Source organism: Phyllostomus discolor, chromosome 13 (assembly GCF_004126475.2).
Source record: "Phyllostomus discolor isolate MPI-MPIP mPhyDis1 chromosome 13, mPhyDis1.pri.v3, whole genome shotgun sequence".
NCBI lineage: Eukaryota > Metazoa > Chordata > Mammalia > Chiroptera > Phyllostomidae > Phyllostomus > Phyllostomus discolor.
Window position 1 is genome coordinate 58,149,873 of NC_040915.2, and position 20,772 is coordinate 58,170,644.

Genomic DNA, 20,772 nt, shown 5'->3' on the forward strand with positions numbered 1-20,772 from the left:
TCCAAACCCCATCAGTTATTGGGGCACTGCAGAGCCCCCTCCTGAAGAGACCTCCACTACCTTTGAATAGTTAATAACGGGAGAGTCAGGCTTTCACGTCAAGGCCAATGACAGTTCTTGACCCCTTCTCAGTCCAAATTCAGTGTCCCTTAACTTTCCCAACTTACAATGATAGATCACCTCTGGTCATAGAGCAAGCTTTGGTCAACGCCAATAAAACGAACCCTGCTGGAAACATAAAAGGATCATGCGTCTCAAACCTTCCTTCACCGACTCTGACACCAAGCAGCTGACTCTGAGTCACAGCTACCAACATTTTAATCCGTCTTCCGAGAGTTTCAACTGCTCCCAAGCCATTTGGGATAATAATAATAAACGGTCACACGGTGGGCAGCCCGACGAAAAAGTCCTCGCAGGAGAGAAAAAGATAACCGGGTCGGGGTCCTGCCTCTGCTACTAAGTGGCTGGATGAAACTGAGCAAGTCCTTCCCTCCGGTAGGGCCTCAATTTCGCCAACTCTAAAAAGAGTTGGATTTAGTTGACCCCTCGGGTCTCTTTCAGCTCTAAGAACCCAAGAGTTGGGAGTCACCAGGGTAACCAAGACCCCAATTCCACAACAGACGACTTTGAGATCACAGAACCCAAACCCCTTACTTCAAGGAACAAGAATCCGACAGGAAAGCCACCCGACTCCCAGTTCAGTGCTCTTCCCACATCACACCACCCCTTCCAAGAACACGAAACCCTCAGAGAGGAATCCAGTCCTGCCTCAACTCTAGTCAGGGCATGCAGCTTATTCTATCTTTCTTTTCTTTCCTTTCTTTTTTGTAACTTGTGCACTATTACCTAGCGGGAAAGAGCAAAGCGAGAGCGCTTAGACCAGACTCTTAACTAAATTCGGACCTCCCTATGCGGCGGTAGTCACACCTGCTTCTGACCTCAATGTGGTGGGTGGCTCCGTCTCCAAGGCGAGCGGACGATAAAGAAACGATTCCTCTTTCCCAACCCCAGTTTGGCCCAGACCTCCCACTCCTTGAAACGGGCTCCCCAAGCACCGTACCTGCTCGTCAATGGCGTGACCCAGCGTAGCAACCTCAGGTACCGTTGACCCACGGAAGCCGCCATCTTGTCTCCTCCTTCTCAGTGAGCCACGCCCCCTTTTCGCACGAGAGGTGCACGCCTGTGGCGTCACGCCTCGAGCTCAGGGAGCCAATAAGAAACACGGGGGCGTTAGGGCGGAGTCGACTAGCTCCTCCCCCTAGCGGCTAGCAGGTACCCGCCCCATCAACCCTGGGCTTCAGACAATTCTAAAGTCAGATCGGGTAGAAGGTTCTCCCTCCCTCTTGCTAAACCTGGGCCCAGCGTTGCCAGTGGAAAGATGTTCATACCTCCAAATATAATATATACTTGTGTATTTCTTTTAGTTCTGGCAATTTTTATTTAACATGTTTTAACGTTGGTGCAAATTCTAGGTTGTTACGTCTTCCTGCTGGATTTGCCCTTTTTTACCATGATGAATGTCCGTTTGTCTCTAATAATGCTGTTTGCCTTAATGTCTAGTCATATCTGATATTAGTACAACTATGCTATGTATGTTGTTATTGTTTAGTGTTTGTATATCTTTTTCCATTATGTCTTCAGATTCTATGTCCTTAATTAACAGCATGTCTTTTGTAAACAGCATATTATTGGGTTGTTTTCAATCTTACAATATTCATCTTTTTAAAAATATTTTATTTATTTATTTTTAGAGAGGGAAGGGGGGGAGAGAGAGAGAGAGAGAGAGAGAAACATCAATGTGCGGTTGCTGGGGGTCATGGCCTGCAACCCAGGCATGTACCTTGACTGGGAATCGAACCTGCGATACTTTGGTTCGCAGCCCGCGCTCGGTCCACTGATCTATGCCAGCCAGGGCCAATATTCATCTTTTAATTGAAGCTATTGGCCTGTCATTAAGTTACCCATATATTTAGATTTAAATCTCTTACATTTATATCCCTTTTTCTCCCTTTTCTCAGTTACTTTTGGATGTATCAAATTTCTTAATTATTTCATTCTTTCCCATTTGTTAACTGATTAGTTATAATTTCTATACTAATCTTTTAATAGTTACCCTAGAGATTAAAACATGTATGTTTGTACATACACAGAAATGCACAATTCTTTTTTTAAAAAAGATTTTATTGTTAGAAGAGAAGGGAAGGAGAAAGGGAGGGAGAGAAACATCAATGTGTGGTTGCCTCTTGTATACCCCCTACTAGGGACCGGCTGGCAACCCAGGCATGTGCCCTGACTTGGAATTGAACTGGCGATCCTTTGGTTCTCAGGCCAAAATTCAATCAACTGAGCCATACCACCCAGGGCAGAAATGCATAATTCTTTTTTTTTTTAAGTTTCTATTTATTTATTTTTAGAGAGGGAAGGGAGGCAGAAAGAAAGAGAAAAACATCAATGTGCGGTTGCTAGGGGCCGTGGCCTGCAACCCAGGCATGTGCCCTGACTGGGAATCGAACCTGCAAAACTTTGGTTCGCAGCCCGCGCTCAGTCCACTGAGCTACGCCACCTAGGGCTAGAAATGCATAATTCTTAAGTATAACTCAACGAGGTTTGATAAATGTGTACAGCCACACAACCATTAATCCAGTCAAGATATAGAACTTTACCATTATCCCAAAATATTCCCTCACTGTCTTCCATACAGTCTCTGCTATCCATGGGCAATTACTGTTCTGACTTCCAGCAATGCATTAGTGTAGCCTGTTCTTAAATTTCATATGAACATGGAATCATGCAATGTGTACTCTTGTTTGGCCTCTTAAAAAAAAAAAAAAGATCTTAGCCCTGGCTGGTGTAGCTTAGTGGACTGAGCACAGGCCTTCGAGCCAAAGCATCGCCGGTTTGATTCCCAGTCCAGGGCACGTGCCTGGGTTGCAGGCCATATACCCAGTATGGGGTGTGCTAGAGGCAACCATACATTGATGTTTCACTCCCTCTCTCCCTCCCTTCCCCATCTCTCTAAAAATAAATAAATAAAATCTTAAAAAAAGATCTTAAGTTATTTTTAGAGAGCAGAAGGGAGGGTGAAAGAAGAGAGAAACATCAATTGGTTCATTGTCTCTTGTTCATGCCCCAACTGGGACCAAACCTGCAACCCAGGTATGTGCTCTGACCAGGAATCAAACCAGTGACCTTTTGCTTTGTGGGGTGGCAGGACACCCAGCCAATTGAGCCACACCAGCCAGGGCTGTTTGGTCTCTTTTGCTCAGAATAACGTTTTTGAGATTCAGACATATTGCATATATTCATAGTTCAGTTGTGTTTACTGCTGAGTAATATTCCATTATATAAACACACCTCTGTCCTTCTATTGATGGGCATTTTAGCTTTGTTTGTGGCTATTATAAATAAAGCTGCTATAAACTTCCTTGTACAAGTATTTTTTTTTTGTGGCCAGAAGTTTTCATTTCTCTTGGGATTGGAATTCTGGTTTGTAGGGCAGGTAGATGTTTAATTTGATAAGAACTTGCCAAATGTTTTCCAAAATGGTTGTAACAAATTCCTACCTGCAATGTATAAATTCTGGTTACTTAACATTTTCACCAGTGTTAATTTTAGCTATTCTAAAGGATATGATGTGATCTCATGGCTTAAATATTATCCAGTTTAGTGATGTTGAGCACTTTATGTGCTTATCAATCACTTGTGTTTGTGAAATGTCTGCTCAAGTCTTTTTTTAAAAGATTTTATTTATTTTGAGAGAGGGGAAGGGAGAGAGCGAGCGAGAAAAACATAAATGTGTGATTGCCTCTTGTGTGCCCCACGCTGGGGACCCAGCCCACAACCCAGGCATGCACCCCATCCAGGAATTGAACCGGTGACCCTGTGAACTGGTTCACAGGCTGGCACTCAATCCACTGAGCCACACCAGCCAGGCCTTTCCCCCTTCTTTAAAAAATTTAGTTATTTGAATTTTTATTGAGCTGTCAGTTATTTATATATTCTGAACATAAATCCTGTCGGATATATGTATTACAAGTATTTCTTCCAGTCTGTGGCTGATTTCTTTATATCCTTAATGGAGTCTTTTGATAAACAGAAGCTTTTAATTTTAATGTTTCAGTTAGTTTTTTTAATCCCAAGAAATCTTTGCCTATTCAAGTCTGTAATGATATTCTCCTGTTTTTTTTTTTTTTTTCTGTAAGCAGTGTAGTTTTATCTTTTATATTTTGATGTATGGCTCATCTCAATTTATGTGAATCAAGTTATGTTTATTTTTCCATAAACTTATCCAGTTGTTCCAGCACTATCACTGAAAACGGAAGGTGAAGGAAGGAACTTTCCGGGGTGATGGCAATACCTAGGTAGTGGTTACATGGGTGTATAGATTTACCAGAACTCATCAAATAATACATGTAAGTCCTATGCCTTCTCCAGTGGGTAAATTATGTATCAATGAAATGGAAAAAAAATCTAGGAAAACCAAAACAAAGACAAAAACTACCGAATTAAGCTTGGCTGAAGAAGTCTGCTTCATGAAAAACTTCTCGTTTCTCTCTGGTCATGCAGCCAAAAAGTTTTTTTTTTTGGGGGGGGGAAGGGGTATCAAACCAACAGTTTCCTTCTTTTGCTTCTTTTCAGAGACCATTTCTAAAATGAGCCTCCTAAGTGCCAGGCTTGCTGTGCAGGTGAGGTGCATGAAGCCTCCTCTGCTCCAGCCTGTGAACTGCCATGCCAGTTCCTAGTGAAACTAAGAGAAGGAAACACTGCAGCTCCTCCCCGAGAGGGACTGGAGGGATTGTTGTCAAGTGAAACCCCTGGCTACAGGCTCCTCCACTTCCCAACCACCTTTGACACCCTTGAACTACAAGCTTTCAGTTACTTCTGTGTTGACAAATTTTGTTTTATCTCATCTCCAGCTCCTGGTTTCTGAGAATGTTGTTGAAGTCCTCCCAAAGCTGTGTTGCAGACCTAAATGTGGTGCATGACCTGTATAGGCCGAGGGTCCAAGTTCACCATAGTTCACCAAGCTCGGCCACCTTCATTGTCCCAGGAAAAGCGATCTTTATACCACAGGAGCGGAGGAGCAGCTCATAAATAGCAGAAACTTACTTACCTGAAAGAGGTTATGTGCAGTTTGCATGATGCAGCCAAAGGGAAGACATGACCCTAAAAGTAGCTCCTGGGGGACTCTTGGACAACAGTAATCAAATTCTAGTCCCAACCTCATGACATTACAGGTGAAATTTTAACTTATTAATATCAAGCCACAAGAATAAAGTGACAGCCTTGAGAGTTATTTGAAAGGTTTCAAAAAAATTTTTATTTTCATAAATTAATACACATAACGGTGGGGATTTTAGAGGCACAAACTACCAAACAGAAAAGGAACTGCGGGGGTATCGTGTATGCCAATGTTACAAAAAAAAAGTACAAAATGTCACTGAACTATTGACCATGATAATATATAAACACTTCAGGCAGCTACTTACTGGCCCAGACCAGCCCAAGGAGATGCTGAGGCCTCTCACCAAGAATTCAAATCCAATTCAGCACCAGAGAGGGACTCGTAAAGACATACAATGGGTAAGCATCAAATCTGAGAGTATGCTATGCTGGATGGTGGACTACCATTTTACCATCATTTTACCATCAAAATAGCTTTTGCTTCTTTCTCATTTTGTGGTTAGGTATTAAATTTTGATTCTAGTTCAATTGAGCCTTTCTCCCCAGCTTCTTCTCATAAGAAATTCAGTTGTGGTTAAGGAGCCCTTCCCTTGCATGAATTCAGGAAAGGTCACTCCACATATCCGGCCAATTATTTAGACTTTGGATACAGCCCCCCACAATGTGGTGTTTAAGAGCTCCTTTCCATGATACCAAAGGGAAAAGTTTTCCAAAACAAAACAAGGGAATTTAAAAAGCACCAACTGCACACACCCTCCCACCCCCAGGTAGTGGGAGAAAAGGATTACTGCCTAAAAGTGGGTCTCCTGCGGATGTTGATGCACATGGCATTGATTATGAGGGGGAACCCCAGCCTGGAGACAGACGCTGGCTCTGCGTTCCACGAGGCTGCACCACAGCCTGGGGTCTGCTGCGCCATCGCGCACTCTGTGCTGCTCTCGGCTGGGCGGGCAGAGGATGGGCCCTGAGGGCAGGGCGGGGGGGGGGGGTCATACCTGGAGGACGGGGTCTAGAATTTACCTCAGATTGGCTCTGGCACCCACTCAAAAGACTCAGGCAAAATTGTGACAAAATGTCATGATTTTCACAGCTCTTGGAGGAGCACAGAGTTTTGGGATTCACAGCATGAGTTTCTGAGCTTTTCAGGCTCCAATAAGGCAAACGCTACGTCTTTTCCCTGTACTTCCCTCAGCTGTAGCTCTCAGAGTAAGGTCAGAAAGAAAAAGTGGACATAGTCTGGTGTAAAAGGTGATGAGGAATGAAGACATGGAGCTAGAAAGGGGATCAAAAGAAAGGAGGGGAAGGTGGGTGGCAGAGGCAAATATAGTTATAAATTAAAAGATGAGAAAACCCATAGTTCAACGTTTCAGTGAAAAACTGATGGGCAGAACCGCGACTGAACCTGAGATTTCTCCTCTTTCCCATATCAGTAACGCTAAACTGGAGCCGAGTAAGTTGTAGTTAACTCTATCTCCCCACCACTTTGGTGGGAATCCCCACACTCAGACACTGTACCAGCTCCCACCCCAGAACCAGACCCCCGCAGCTCGGGGCAGGTGGTGTGCCAGCGGCCGACTGACGCCTCCTATCAGGCCCCAAGGACCACAGACAGCACTGGGGCTGGTTAGGCCAATGGCAAAAATAGATGTTAAGACAGGTGTGGCTAAGCGTGGCTAGAACCCATCATCTTCAGGTAAACAATTTCAAGTTTGCAGTGGGGACGTGTTCTTAGCTTTGAAGCAGGGGAAGGGCCCTGGCCACAGGGCATGCCAAGAATTTCAAGGATACAGAGGGTTGACCTAGAGCTGCTTTCCCCCGACATTCCCAGGACGAGGAAGGAGCCCCGGTCCCCGTTTCCTCCAGTTCTGCCCTCCCAGACGGCAGTATTCCAGATCACTGCTCCTAGCCTTTAAAATGCCAGGCCTGTAACGGGCAAACCTGAAATTGTGTCTGTGTAATGTTGGGGACATCACAGTTGTGCCCACCTCAACTTCAGTCTGTGGGGGGACGCGACTGCCACGTCGCTGACTCGGCTACACTGGCAAACGGCTCTGTGGGCTCACTGGGCGTGTGCAAGCTTGTCCAGCAGTAGTTCCCTGAAAACGTTTGTACAAGGGCACCATGTATTAGTCATCCCAGCCCCTAAAGCAAAAAGACAGAGAAGCATTTAGTGTCTACAAACCCTGTCCCAGGAAGGGAGAGGTACTGAGGTGAAACGCAGGTCGCGTCTATATAGTGCAGGCAAAGTGGATGTAGACCGGCAGAGTCTGGTTCACACCGTGCAGAGCCAGTGTGGAGACCCGGCTCTCTTCTAACGCTATTTGGCCGTGGCCTCGGAAGCCTCAGTGGGTCACCAGGTACGTATTTAACTTACTAAATACTCTGTCTGAGGCAGTGGGCCTAGGAGACAGATGTGGCACTTTGTTTTTTCCTGCTCATGTCAGTTCTTCTGCTCCAGTGCGGCACAGACTGTCAACCTGCAAAGGAAAGGCACATAGAGACCCCCCACCCCACCCGATCTCCCCACCCACTAACACGGGGGAACGAAAGGAACCCAGGAGACACATTCCAGGACGGCACCGCTCACTCTCCTCTAACAGACTGACTTGAAAGCGTCTCGGGAGCTGTGACAGTTCCCACTGGCAGCTGCTTCCCAGCAGGGGCTCCTACAAGGACGGAAAGAGGTGAGTAGTGTCCTAGGGCTGGGTCTGGTATCCCATTCACCAGCCAAGGAATGTTAATTCTCTGAACTCTTGTTTTGAAAGAGAGAGACAGAAGAAGGATAAAACACAAGGGGAAGAGGGGAGGGGAGGCAGGGTGAGGGAACACAGGGACCAGTGGAAAAGGAAGGAAACCTCTGGGCCTGCTAACCCACACAGCATCCTTCTGCCCACAGACTCCTGTGGGCACAGAAGCAGCAGCTCAGCAAACTGGCATTCTGCGTTCCCAGTAGGTTTGCTCCGGGAGCCCAGAGGACAGTGAGGTGTCTCCTCAGCGAGGGCTGGCTGTGGAGTTTCATGATCCCACCATGGACGCATCACTGAGTTTGAACCACGCTGCGTCGCCTCTTTCCACTCAGAGCAGGTGGCTCTGAAGGCTGCAAACACCACGGGTCGGCCTTTCTCCCCACCCAAGCCGATGTACCCAGTGCTGGGGCTTCCGAAAAACCCACGGAAAGACCATACCCGACCTTCACACTTTTTAAATGATTGGGAGAGAAACCTCTTTCTTCTGTCACTAAAATTAATACATCTACTTGCTTAGTGGGCAAGAGTGAGAACCCAGACAGAAAAAGTGCTCCCTCTAATGAATTCCACTAGAAGGTGGAGATGGGGAAGGGATTGCCTGAAACACGTGACTGGGAAAATGTCTCTGCGCTGTCCCGCACCACGCACCGATACACTGGGTCAGATGTCTACATTGTATTCTGAAGACGCGCATTGTCTTCCTCCTCGATGTCTTTAAAAAGATGCTTTAAAATCACATTTAAAGGCTCTAAACATGCAGCAATTTAAAAAAAAAAAAAAAGGAAATTAAAAAACAAATGAAAATAACACCACAACATTAAAAAGTGCAACTTACTTCGAATGGGGCCTAGATGGGCTCCTGTGGCACTAGTGACAGTCACAGAAGGGAAAAGAAAAAATGACGGGAAAAAGCAACAAACACGCGCACACACACACACTCACACCCCAGGTTCTGGGCAGACGGACTCAAACAATTAGAAAACACCACAGGCTCATCTTTACTCAGCTACTGAGGCGAGCCGGTGAGACCGTGAAGGACGGGGCAGGACACCAGGTCCCCCTCCCTAGGCAACGTCTCTGAAGAATCTTGGTCTAGCACCACCGTAAACAACGTGGAACTTTCACATGGACGTGCAAACGCTGTGAGTCCTTGGGATCCTAGTGTCACTGAAGGTACGCCGTGTCCTCCTCCTGTGGATGGCAGAGCGTGGGGGGAGGCGGCCATGTGTCACTCAGGACCACTTCCAGGAGAAAAGGAGCATTCCTGAGGTTCTATACTCAGCAGTAGAAGCAGAGGACCCTCCTTCACCAGTTTCTAAAAAGGTTGCACCTTGGAACAGGTAAAAATCCAGGGACTGCATTTTGAATAGTCGGGCATAGGGAAAAACTAGGCAGCCTCTTCTAAGGAGGCTCAGAAAACCTAACACTGAGACCCCCGAACCAAACTGCTTCTCAGCAACCAGATGATGGCTCCTGTTCCTCTTCCTTGGCAAAGAAGGTCTCCAGTTCCATTAGTTTCTGTATCAAAAGGGCATCCAACTCTCGACTCTGCAGCGCCGCCTTCTGGGCTCTGGTGAAGCTGCCTGCCACCTTGACCTTACCCCGAGCTCTCCTCTTCCGTGGGACCGTAAAATCCTGAAATTCTAGAACTCGCTTCCTCTTCTGTTGGCTGATGGAAATTAGAGTACCGTTTCGTTCCTTAGGTTCCTCAAAGATGGTCTCTAAACACCTAAGGGTACAATGCAAAACAGAATCACCCACGCACCCACTCACAAGGCAACACCTCCAGTCAACAGGGGCTGAAAGTTGCCTGCACCGACAAACCCTTACTCAGTTGTTCCCTCGGGCCAGCATCTATTTTTCATATAAAAAGTTATATATGTGTGTGTGTGTTATAAACTTATATAAACTGTATATAAAAGCTATACATAAACTATACATAAAACTATATTTAAAACTTAAACTATATGTAAAAGTTATATATAAGTTATATATATATATATATATATATATATATTCATTCTAACAGGTACTAGAAGCACATAGTGAAAAAACTGAAATTGTACAAAAAGGTAAAGAAAAAAGTAAGACCGACCCCCATAGGCAACACCAGCACCAGATTTTTGTGTATCCTTCCAAAAGCCAATGTACAGACATGCCCTTTGCGTAAAGGTCCAAATAAGTAAGCATTTAAAAATTAACGAGCCACCTAGGGCTCTGTTGCATTTTCTTTTTTGTTGGTTTTTACACAACCCTTTAAAAACATGGACATCATTTTTTAGTTCACAGGCCATTAAAATTTGAAAGGGAGAATGACACACTGGCTGGACCTGGCCCCTCGTGGCTGCACCAGGGCCCGTGTCCTCCAGTTCAGTTTCTTCGTACTCTGGTCGCCGCAACCACCCACGCTGCCCTGAGCGCCGCGTCTCCCTGCCTATCAATGACTAAGACTGTTCCGATTCGGCACGCAGGTATCTGATTCATTTTCTTAAATGGCTATACAGTGTATTCTGTTTTAAGAATGAATCCTGTTAATGGATATTTTAAGTTGTTTCGAACCCTTTCCTATTACTTAATAATGCTACAATAAATACTCTTGTACAAAAGTCTTAGAGCAAATGTTTGTCTTGTAGGATAAAATTCTGGAACTCCCCTGCTTCATCCTAGACACCATAGGAATTTAAATGTTTAATGACTTGAACTGAATTCAGACCCAAATGCAGCCAAGTGAAACCTTCTCGGTATTTGAGTTTGGAATCCTGTATCTGAAGATCAATGGTTATCAGTCCCGAATACAGCCAGCGTATTTAACAAAAACTCCAGTGCAAACTGAAAGGAGGCTACACTTTCTGCACCTACCTAACCCAGTACACATTCCTTCCCCACTCTGCCACAGACCACAATTCACATGCTGGGGACTAAACATACCAATTCTGGTGAATTCCAAGACCCAACACTGGAAGGACCTGAACATACCCTTTCTGAGGTTAAAAAACTGGAGATTTACATCAATCATGTCAGAAGCCCTCCCCATCTACTGTTTCCTGCTCACATGTACCTACCTGTTTGCAGGAGGAGACTTATAATTCTTGTTGGTATATATTTCTTCTAAGCTGAACTCCTTTTTCTTTAACCTGAAAGATAACAAAATAAATTTGTCATGCTCTCTTAAAAGAGATGGCCGGCTTTCCAACTCCGTCCTTTCCACTCGTATCCGAGTACCCCCAACTTGCCCGCGATCCGTTTTAGGAGTGTCTCGTGGGAACGCCATGTACTGGGTTATCTCTTCGGGGCCGCCACTCTCCAGCTTTATGAAATGGAGTTCATTTGTACTGACTGGGAATGACATCGCTGACTTTGCATACATCACGTTATCTTACAGCTTCTTTTTCTTCTCCTTATTTGACTGTCCCCCTCTCTGTCTTCCCCCTATTTCCTGGCTTGAAATTATACATCCTTCTAATCCTTTAGTGATTGGCAAGAATTAACAAAAGATTTTATCTTTTAGAGGGGGAAAGGAGGGAGAAAGAGGGAGAGTAACATCGATGTGTGAGAGAAACATCAGTTGGTTGCCCCTTGCATGCACCCCAACCATGGACCAGGCCTGCAACCCAGGACTGTGCCCTGAATAGGAATCGACCCGGCGACCTTTTGTTTTGAGAGATGACACCAACCAACCGAGCCACATCGGTCAGGGCTGGCTGGCAAGAATTTTATGGGTGTACTCAACTTAGAAACAGAAGTGCTTTAATGTTTTTACCCTTCTCCCAAACAACACAAGGTCCCTGGAACTTCTAGGTCGGATCAATACTGTCCCAATTTATATTATTAGTGTTCTATTTTGTCTCCTTTTTAAATCTGTAATTTATTTGCTTAAGAAGCCAGGTCATTTGGCCTGCAAATCCCCCAGTTGAGATTTTTTTTTAATTGAATCTACTTAGTGTCATTTAACATGTTCCTTTGACTTGAACATATGGGAAATACGATAAGTATTTCCTATAGATTAACAATTAGATATAGAGGCACAATCAGATTTAGGCGTCTGGTTTGATAGGAAGGTTTTTAGGTAGCAGTGTTCATTTCCATCACCAGGGACACGATCCCTGTTGTCACCCTTTTTGCGATATTAATAGCCACTGATAAACACCGACTACTATTTCTTTAGGGTCACACGTAGTCTATCATTCCTCCTTTATGCATTTGGTAGAGTTCTGCTATCTCAATAGAAACTTCATGCTCATCAATGTTGGGGGAAACCCTAAGGAAAAGCAGGTCACATGCTTCGTTCTTCCCCTGTATTTACCGATATCCAAAACAATTCATTGGTTCCTTGATATCATCCAAATACAGCCAGTGAGTTTTATTTTGAAGTATCATTATAAACTACTGGATTTTAATGTATCTGATGCGCTTTAATCTATTAGTTATTCCTTGTGACACTCAGACTGCATCAACTGAGTGTCACAAGGAATACTGGCCAGGGGGAGTTCCAGTTGGTTCCTGAATCCCCCTGATATGGCCCTCAGGGTCTTTGAGAGCCCCACCACTTTCTGGTGTGACAAGACAGCTTATGCTCATCTGGTATATTTCCCATGCCAGACCTGTGATCAGTCTTTAAGGAGTCCTGGTTCACACACCACACATTCACCCTTTTATTGACTTCTGTATGAGTGAACTCAATTCATTTATTGTTACTGTAATTTTTGCTACAACGTAAAAAACAATAGCTACAACCCTCAGGTCCCCAGTCTCAGTAGAAACTTATTTTCAGAGAACATAATAACTTTATCGTGAAAGAGCACATCGCTGCAAGGTTTCTATGCCTTGAAGCCACTTCAGGTAAGAAAAGGGAATTGCAGAGCCTGGCATTTAACTTTTTGGTGCCATGTTTTAGTTTCTTTGTGGCTTTCAGAAAATCTTAGCTGAGGTTTGTTTCAATTTCAGTTCAGCAAAGAACATGTCCGTGGAAACTACATACAAGTATTTACAGGGATACAATTGTTCAGTGATTTAGCCGGGCATTCCCGGAAACAACAGCTACTTTGCTTAACAATTGCGAGAGTTACTTAGATCCACGATGTCAGAGGCGAGTCAGAAACTAATGGACTAGGCTCTCAGGTAGTCATTCCGACTTGCAAATCAGCGCAGACGCACGCATGTCCAGTTTCTGAGCTGAGGTGAAAGCCAGTGACCCAAGCTCGGATTCTGGAATTCCTGGGCCCTCTACAGACTCCGCCTTCTTCCGAGGGGCTTCTCTCACTGGACGTGGTGAGATGACACAGACTGGCTCAAAAGCACAGACACTTCCTGTGCAGATGTCACCCTGCCCGGAGTGGCTCTGGCAGAGTCTGCACTTGTCTTCCACCCAGTGGTTCCCTGATCTCTCCATCACTTGATCTGCTTTCACGACTCAATTTCCTCTAGTAGGAAGCGTCTGGAGACTACTCCAAACTACAGTTGTGCTATTCTAGTGGTAACAAAACTGCCACCATGTCATATAGTTGAAATCACAAAATATGGACTTTATTTCCTACACATATTTGATTTGCTATTATTTCTACTGGCATTCATGAAAGAAGCCCTATTTCCCTCCATACTTTGAGATGTATTGTATTGGCAGTTGTTTTATATTCTCTTCACTTTTATTTAAGGCCAAATCTGGAAGTAGATTTCTGGAGAAACTCTGTGTTTGTTACTGTCAAGAGCTTGGAGGCACTACCAGCCTGGGACCACTGTAAACTAAAGTCTCAGCTCAAGGTTTTTTTTAGTCTCCTGGTGACATGTACTCAGGATACAAATCTGTGAGAAGGCCAGCTTATGGCTGTTAATTCTCAAGGGCAAGTTCTTTTCCTCCACCCAGCAACAGGATTTGGGGAAGGTAATTTCCTTTGTTGTCCTCTTGGGAGTTGAACAAAGAGAGCAACCCAGGTTTCTCTGTGGTTCATAGTGAGGGGGTAGCCCTTTGTGGGTGTGTGTGTATCTCATATTCGACTCTCATTTTAGTACGGGGGGTAGATTTTGCCTTTTGTCATCTGTACCCATGAGTCCAACGAAAAACTAAGCTTAGAGTAACCCTGATTTTGGAAATGCCCTCAAAGCAGAAGCTGGCTTTTTATGTTCACTCACTTCTTTCCCTTCTGGATTGCTACTTTCATCTAGTTTTTGGTCTCTAAGAATTCCTTATTCTCCTGCAATTTACTGATACACATAAAAAGTAAAATTTATTGTGCCTCGGTATTGGTTTTTAAAAGGAAAGTTAGCAAGGTAACACATCTGCCATGCTGCTAAAATAGAAGTTCTAGTACCTAACTTCTACCCCACTTACACCTAAGTCACAAGGTTGATGGTAAAACAGGAGCTGAGATGAAAGACCATGGATGTGTAAGTTTTAAACTGCGCCTCTGTCACTCACTGGCTTTATGGCAAAAATCGGGAGTTAATCTCCAAGATTAGTTTCGGCCGTGTGATTTTATGATGAAATTGTGGTAAATTCACCACCTGAAGCTCATGCCTTTTCTAGGGAAAGCTGTTGCATTTTTTGTCACGAGGAAGGCAGGTCTGGAGCTGCCGCTGAAAACCCCCTGCACAGGGCATGGCCGTGATGCTGCGATGTGCTGACGTGCACTCACGAGAATGCAGCAGCCATTTCCGATGGCGTCTGACTTCTGGCTTAGAGAATGGCCAGGACACACTGAACCTCTCAGATGACCAAACTGCTTAAGCAACAATGGCTTTTATTCTCTGACCTAGAGAGAACAAATCTATAGATAAGGCCTAAGACAAACATCAGGCATTTGGGGGTGGGTTTAAATTCTGTTTCTGAGGAACTATGTGTCCCATTTACAAGTGTTTATGGAAGATGTGACTGAAGAAATAATTTATATAAAATGCATAAATTTTTATTCCCCTGAAACCACTATCAAATGTTGTAACTTCTACTTCCTGGTAACAACAAAAATTATACAATAAGCTACTATGCCAGCTGCTTTGTCTTTTCTCTTACAATAAATATTGAAGCAATCATGAGATTTATACCAGTTAATGGATTTATTTCTGATTTTTTCACATGCTTCTTAAAAAATTGTTTCTTTTTTTAAAAAGAAAGATTTTATTTATTTTTAGAGAGAGTAAGGGAGGGAGAAAGAGAGGGAGAGAAATGCTAATGTATGAGAGAGACAATGGCTGACTGTCTCTTACAAGCCCCTAACTGGACGCCTGGCCTGCAACCCAGGGAATGGAAATGGCAGCCCTTTGGCTCGCAGGCAGGCACTCAACCCACTGAGCCACACCAGCCCGGGCCTTAACTACTCCTAAAGTCTAATAACAGAGTTTGATTTAGGTATGTATACATTTTATGAAGTAGTATCATGCTTCCACCATACTCTTTGCTTCATAGTGTTTAATTTTAGCCCCACAGTACATTGCTTTATTATAAATTCAGTAATGAGAGACAGCATTATCATATTGTTTTAATAATGCATTAAAATGGATATGTTAATTATATTTATTATACCTGATTTTATTTTTGACTTATGGCTTTTACAAATGTACCTTACAAGGTGTGTTTTATAATTTATGTCTCAATGGTTTGTATAACTTTCTTTAAGGTGCAAATTAACACATTCACTTACGCTGGAAAACAGAAGAGTTAAGAAGAATGACTTGGGTGATGGGCTTGAATAATAAAAACTGCCACTGCCAATTAAGCTATATGTCAAGAATTTGCCATGAATTTAAGGCACTAATTCTGCAACTTCAAAGGTTTTTTTTTGACAAAAGGCTATTTAAATAAAAGCATTTTGTCAAAAGATATCTTAGGCAAAGTTTATTAAAATCTTATTTTTTCAACCCCTTTCATTGTATAGATTTAAATAAAGTACCCCTAAATGAAAGAGTAACATGTAAGACATCAGGTATTTGTATGTACTGGTCAGATCTTTTAGGTGTATTTCCCAAACACTGAAACCCTGACTGGGTAACCTATCTAAGTCAGTGCTTTTTAATCCTTTGCTTTAAAAAAAAATTTAAATGATAAGTCATTAAATATAATTTGATGATAGATCACTGTGTGATTTTTTTGGTCTATTATTTGAAAGAAGTTGAAAGGATTTAATATCATTTCTATACTAAAACTCTCCACTCTGAAGTACTTATTTATATAAACAAGGTTTTTCAGAACCTTTATTTACAAGATAGAATACATTCGATTCTGGTAATTACTCATTCTAGTAATAAGTACTATCAACCTAGGATATCTGAAATATTTTTAAAATATTTTTTGTAGCTCCAGCTGGCATAGCTCAGTGGATTGAGCTCGGGCTGTGAACCAAAGTGTCGCAGGTTCAATTCCCAGTCAGGGTACATGCCTGGGTTGCGGGCCATAACCCCCAGCAACCGCACATTGATGTTTCTCTCTCTCTTTCTCCCTCCCTTCCCTCTCTAAAAATGAATAAGTCTTTAAAAAAATTAAAAAAAAATTTTTTTGAAAAGACATATGTTAGAATGATCACTAACAGAACTCAAAGATAAAAACACAATACATTGAGGTGGAAACCATGTGGGAAAAGTGGAATGTCAATCATAGTATCAGCCAACTATTTATTGTATGTGTGTTGTATAAAGCAATAGAGTAGCTATAGTACATTTTTTCTCAGTTGGACTATATAGCAATTTTAAGCTTTGGGAATTCTTACACTTTAAAGAAAGTTCTGGAAACTCAGGAAGATCATGAAGTAACTTACCTTGGGTGACTTAAGGGACCACTGTTAGTTAGGCTTCCATTTGCCAATGAGAAATGAAGGAATGAGGTGTATGTACCACATGAAAATCTAACTCGAGAGCTCTTTTTCAAAAATGTTTACATTTTCATAGTGTGTCTGTTAACATACTTAATTCCAAAACTGGAATGAGGCTAAACACATAATTTGGAAATCTTTTTTCTTCCCACTTCACTTTATAGGATTCGCAATTATCTTTACCATAAAAAAATTAACCTTTAGAAACCAAATCTTTAAAGACTATAATATAAACCATTATATGGATCTGGCATTTTCTTAAAAATGAAAAAATTTTGAACGCCTTTCCTTTATAACATTTAGGTCCCTTCCTAGTTTTGTGCGCAGAATGCTGTGAGCCTGGGCTGGGGACCGGCGAAGACCCATGTGAGACAGAACATCTGTGTCATGACCGACACTGGCCCCACAGGTTCCTTAACCGCTGAGCCTCAGCACCCTCACCCGGGGGTGACGACAGTGCTGACCTCCCATCACCACCGAGGACACGCAGAGATTATGCATCCAAAGGGACAGCACAGCGCCAGGCGTGGTGAGCTCAATGCAAATGATTAGGAATGCATTAAAATATCTCTGCATGTGAGTCTCTGGCCACATTGCCAATGAATACTTTTGGATAAATCCTAGAAGTACAATAGCTCAGGATATACGATCATTAAAAGGTCATTACAGTATGCCAACCAATTTCCCCCAGAAGTGAAGCTATGTGTATCAGAGAAAGAGCTCACCTTTTGGGTCGAGGGAGGCCCATGGGAGTAAGATTAGGGTCTGGCTTAGGAATGGTTTTCCGGATGCGAATCTGTGAAACTTTCTTTGGCCTCTTCTCGGGCTCAGCCTATTTTTAAGGGTCACAAAGAAAGACAGTCAAATTATAAGACATTTTGAATATAAAAAGTCCCCCCTTTCCTTGACCCTCAAGATATCACTTCCTTGGTTTAGAGATCACTCTAGTAAGTCGTTTATGACAAAGCTTCCCCTCCTACTCCTGCCACCAGTGTTTTCAGCAACTACCCTTTTTATACTATTAAAAGAGAATTGTGCATTCAGTTCAGATACTGAGTTATTAATATCTGTTGGAGACAGATGTTGCAAAATTGAAATATACCATTATTCGCTCATCTTCTTTGAATGCATGAAGCAGCTCTGTGGTCTAATTCTCTAGGCATTGTTAAATTCTATCGTCAAGGAAAAAGGATCCAGGAAGCAACGTAGATGAAAAGATCCAGGGCCCTGGTGGGTGTGGCTCAGCTGGTTGGAGCATCGTCCTGTAGACTCAAAGCTTTGCAGGTCTGATTCCTGATCAGGACACATGCCTAGGTTGCGGGTCTGGTCCCTGATTGAAGAGTGTGGGAGAGGCAGCTGAACAAGGTTTCTCTCTCACATTGATGTCTCTCTCCTTCCTGTCCCTCTCTCTAAAATCAGTAAGCATATCCTCAGGTGAGGATTTAAAAAGCAAAAAAAAGAAAAGAAAAAGAGAACAAAGACTCAGGATATCCTTTAGTGGCCAAAGACAAAAACCTCTTGGTTTTGGTCATCTCTGGTACTCAGCTAACGGTAAAAGTGGTAAGTAAAGCTACTCAGGGGCCCACCTGTAACTATCATGGGATCTGTAGTCACTGGTGGACATCTCCTGTGTCACTGTCACCCCACCCCACCGGCACTTTACACTTACCTCTTTCTGTTCTGGAGGGCTGCTTTGTGGATGGGGGCATGGTGCCGCCACACCATCTAGTTCATCTAATTCAGGAACCTGGAACTCAGAGGCTGAAAGCAGGAGCTTGCTCACAGCCGAGTCTGTTACCAAGCAAGACTTTGGTACCAAGGCGGGGAACGGAGGCTCTAGCCTAACAGCAAAGAGAGAAAAACAGAGAAGAAAATATAAGAGGATTCACTTATTACTTCAGCACATTCAACTTAATACCCAGACTAGGACTGAAGCCTTTTTCCAGAAATGACATTTCAAGTCACTTCTGGACCTGGCCTGTGCCTGCATGTATAAAAATTTACAAGAATGTGGTCAGTCCATTTCATTGGTATGGAGTGATGAAACAATGTAGAAAGGAACAGATTTTTTGGAAGGGAGAGAACATCTAGTGAACAAAACAAATGAAATGTACTCGGATGAGATCAATCCCATCCAGGCACTGAAGCTGGCTAGATGACCAAGAAATAGCCTGAGAAGGAATTTAGAGTACGATGAGCTGGCTGAGTGATTCTGACACCCCGCCCCCCACGATCTGGTATTGATTGCACATCCTTACTTGCTACTTATAATAAAACACTTTTGAATCTAAGATTCAATCTGGTTTAGAAGAAGAACAAGAGCTCAGATTCACACTGTGCCTGATCCATACCATCGGCTAGTATAGCCTAACACACACTCTCTCTCTTTCTCTCTCTCTCTCTCTCACACACACACACACACACACACACACACACACACACTTTGCAAGCCCTCATGTCCCAGGAATCACTGTAAACTTACCTCATCTGACTGCCACTGGTGGTGTAAGTAGCTTCCATGCCTGGAAGAGGCACATATGGTAACATGGCGTGGCTGAAGTGAAGCAAAAGTACAAGAGCAATAGGTTAGGGCAGTGGAACAACAGCAAAGGTTTTGATGTCATTCAGGTTTGGCACATGACACTCACTCAAAGCCCTAGGAAGATAAGAAATGTCATTCACTGAGAAAGCTGAAAGCCTCCCCGCCAGGAGAATTATGTTCCCATCGCTGGAGAAGAGGCAGGCCGAGACAGGAAGACTGTTTTCTAACTCGAATGGAAAGAAGGTAGAAATAAACATAGGACAGTAAGAGGAAGGAGGGGAACGAGAACGATCCCGACTCTTACCCTTTTAAATCAAGTTGTTGAACAAAAATTACAGACAAAAATCTTATACCACACCCAGCCCTATATTAACTCTATTAAAATAAAAACTGCCAATTTCTATAACCTTATGCAAAATTATGAAGAAAACCTTATTTTCTTTAAAGCCAAGTTCCACATAAAACACGGCTATGTGGAAGAAAACTATTAACAGGATGGGTGGTCCCTTAACAGTGAATCTTTTACTTTTATGGATGGAATGATAGTTTTAATAATCACTTAAAGATACATGAATACACGATGTTGGAGAGCCTTTTGTGCCTCTTAAAGTAAAACCCGAATCGGTTTCTAGAGAATTTAGAACACAGTACACTATGATGACCATATAGTCTGATTTCTCTTAGAAATTTGTTCAATGGCTAGGAAAAACACAGATAGTTCTGATTTTTGGAATGCAACTCAGTATTCTCTGAGCAGGAGTACAGATAAAAGGAAAGTAAGGCAGGAAAGTTAAAAAAAAAAAAAAAGGCTGACCAAATCTGAGGTCGGGAGGCCTCGGTTCTAGGTTAGCTCAGCTGAAACACTAACCAGGTGAGTGATCTGGTTGGAAAAACTCTATGTGCCTCAGGTTCATCACCCATAAAAAAGGCAAAAAAAGATGCCTGTCCAACCTATAATAGAGAGCGCTGGAGAATAAGGCTCAAATAAGAAAATGCTATGGAAACAAATTGTTCTAATCTTTGTTAACTGAAGTCTTGCTTTTTGGGGGCTACCCAGTTTATCACACTAAACATTTCTAAGTGTTTTTAGAAAAACAGAAAACTTCTAGATTCAAAGCCAAAGCATATGATGCTAAGGCACTTTTAGAGCCAATGAGAAGAAAAAAACCCCACACACAGTATCCCTTCACCTTCCACTTGAATTAAAAAAATACAAGAAATTTAATTTTAAAAACTAAAGAAAAATTAAATTAAAAAATAAAAGAAAATACCAGATATAGAAAGTAAGGGAGAGAGAAAATATTCTACATCAGAAAACAGATGACATTTCAGGTGGGAAAAAGTTCTGGAAGAGGGAAGAGCGGGTCACACACCTACCTTCCCAGGGAGAGGTGAGTAACTACATTAACCTCATCTACATTAACCTTCTACATTAACCTCAGGAACGAGCAGTTTAAAGAAGGAAACATGACAAAAGCTGTGTTTCACAGACACAGAGTAGAGA

General features: G+C 42.9%; 2 protein-coding genes across 4 annotated transcripts in view; both read right to left on the reverse strand.

The window, feature by feature from the left end:
* Positions 1–1,157, reverse strand: part of PISD (phosphatidylserine decarboxylase) — a 31,654-nt gene extending 30,497 nt beyond the window's left edge. The window contains exon 1 of one of the 2 annotated variants that reach the window (XM_028527382.2): positions 1,061–1,157. In XM_028527382.2, coding sequence (XP_028383183.1) covers positions 1,061–1,125 — 65 coding nt within the window. In that variant the 5' untranslated portion in view covers positions 1,126–1,157. The remainder of the gene's footprint in view (positions 1–1,060) is intronic. The other variant, XM_028527385.1, reaches the window with a different exon arrangement.
* Positions 1,158–5,296: 4,139 nt separating this feature from the next.
* PRR14L (proline rich 14 like) overlaps positions 5,297–20,772 on the reverse strand; it is a 48,628-nt gene continuing 33,152 nt past the window's right edge. For both annotated transcript variants that reach the window (XM_028527378.2, XM_036013682.1), the window contains 5 exons: positions 19,209–19,280; positions 18,396–18,567; positions 17,452–17,558; positions 10,994–11,065; positions 5,297–9,660 (listed from right to left, as the gene is read on the reverse strand). In XM_028527378.2, coding sequence (XP_028383179.1) covers positions 9,384–9,660; positions 10,994–11,065; positions 17,452–17,558; positions 18,396–18,567; positions 19,209–19,280 — 700 coding nt within the window. In that variant the 3' untranslated portion in view covers positions 5,297–9,383. The remainder of the gene's footprint in view (positions 9,661–10,993; positions 11,066–17,451; positions 17,559–18,395; positions 18,568–19,208; positions 19,281–20,772) is intronic.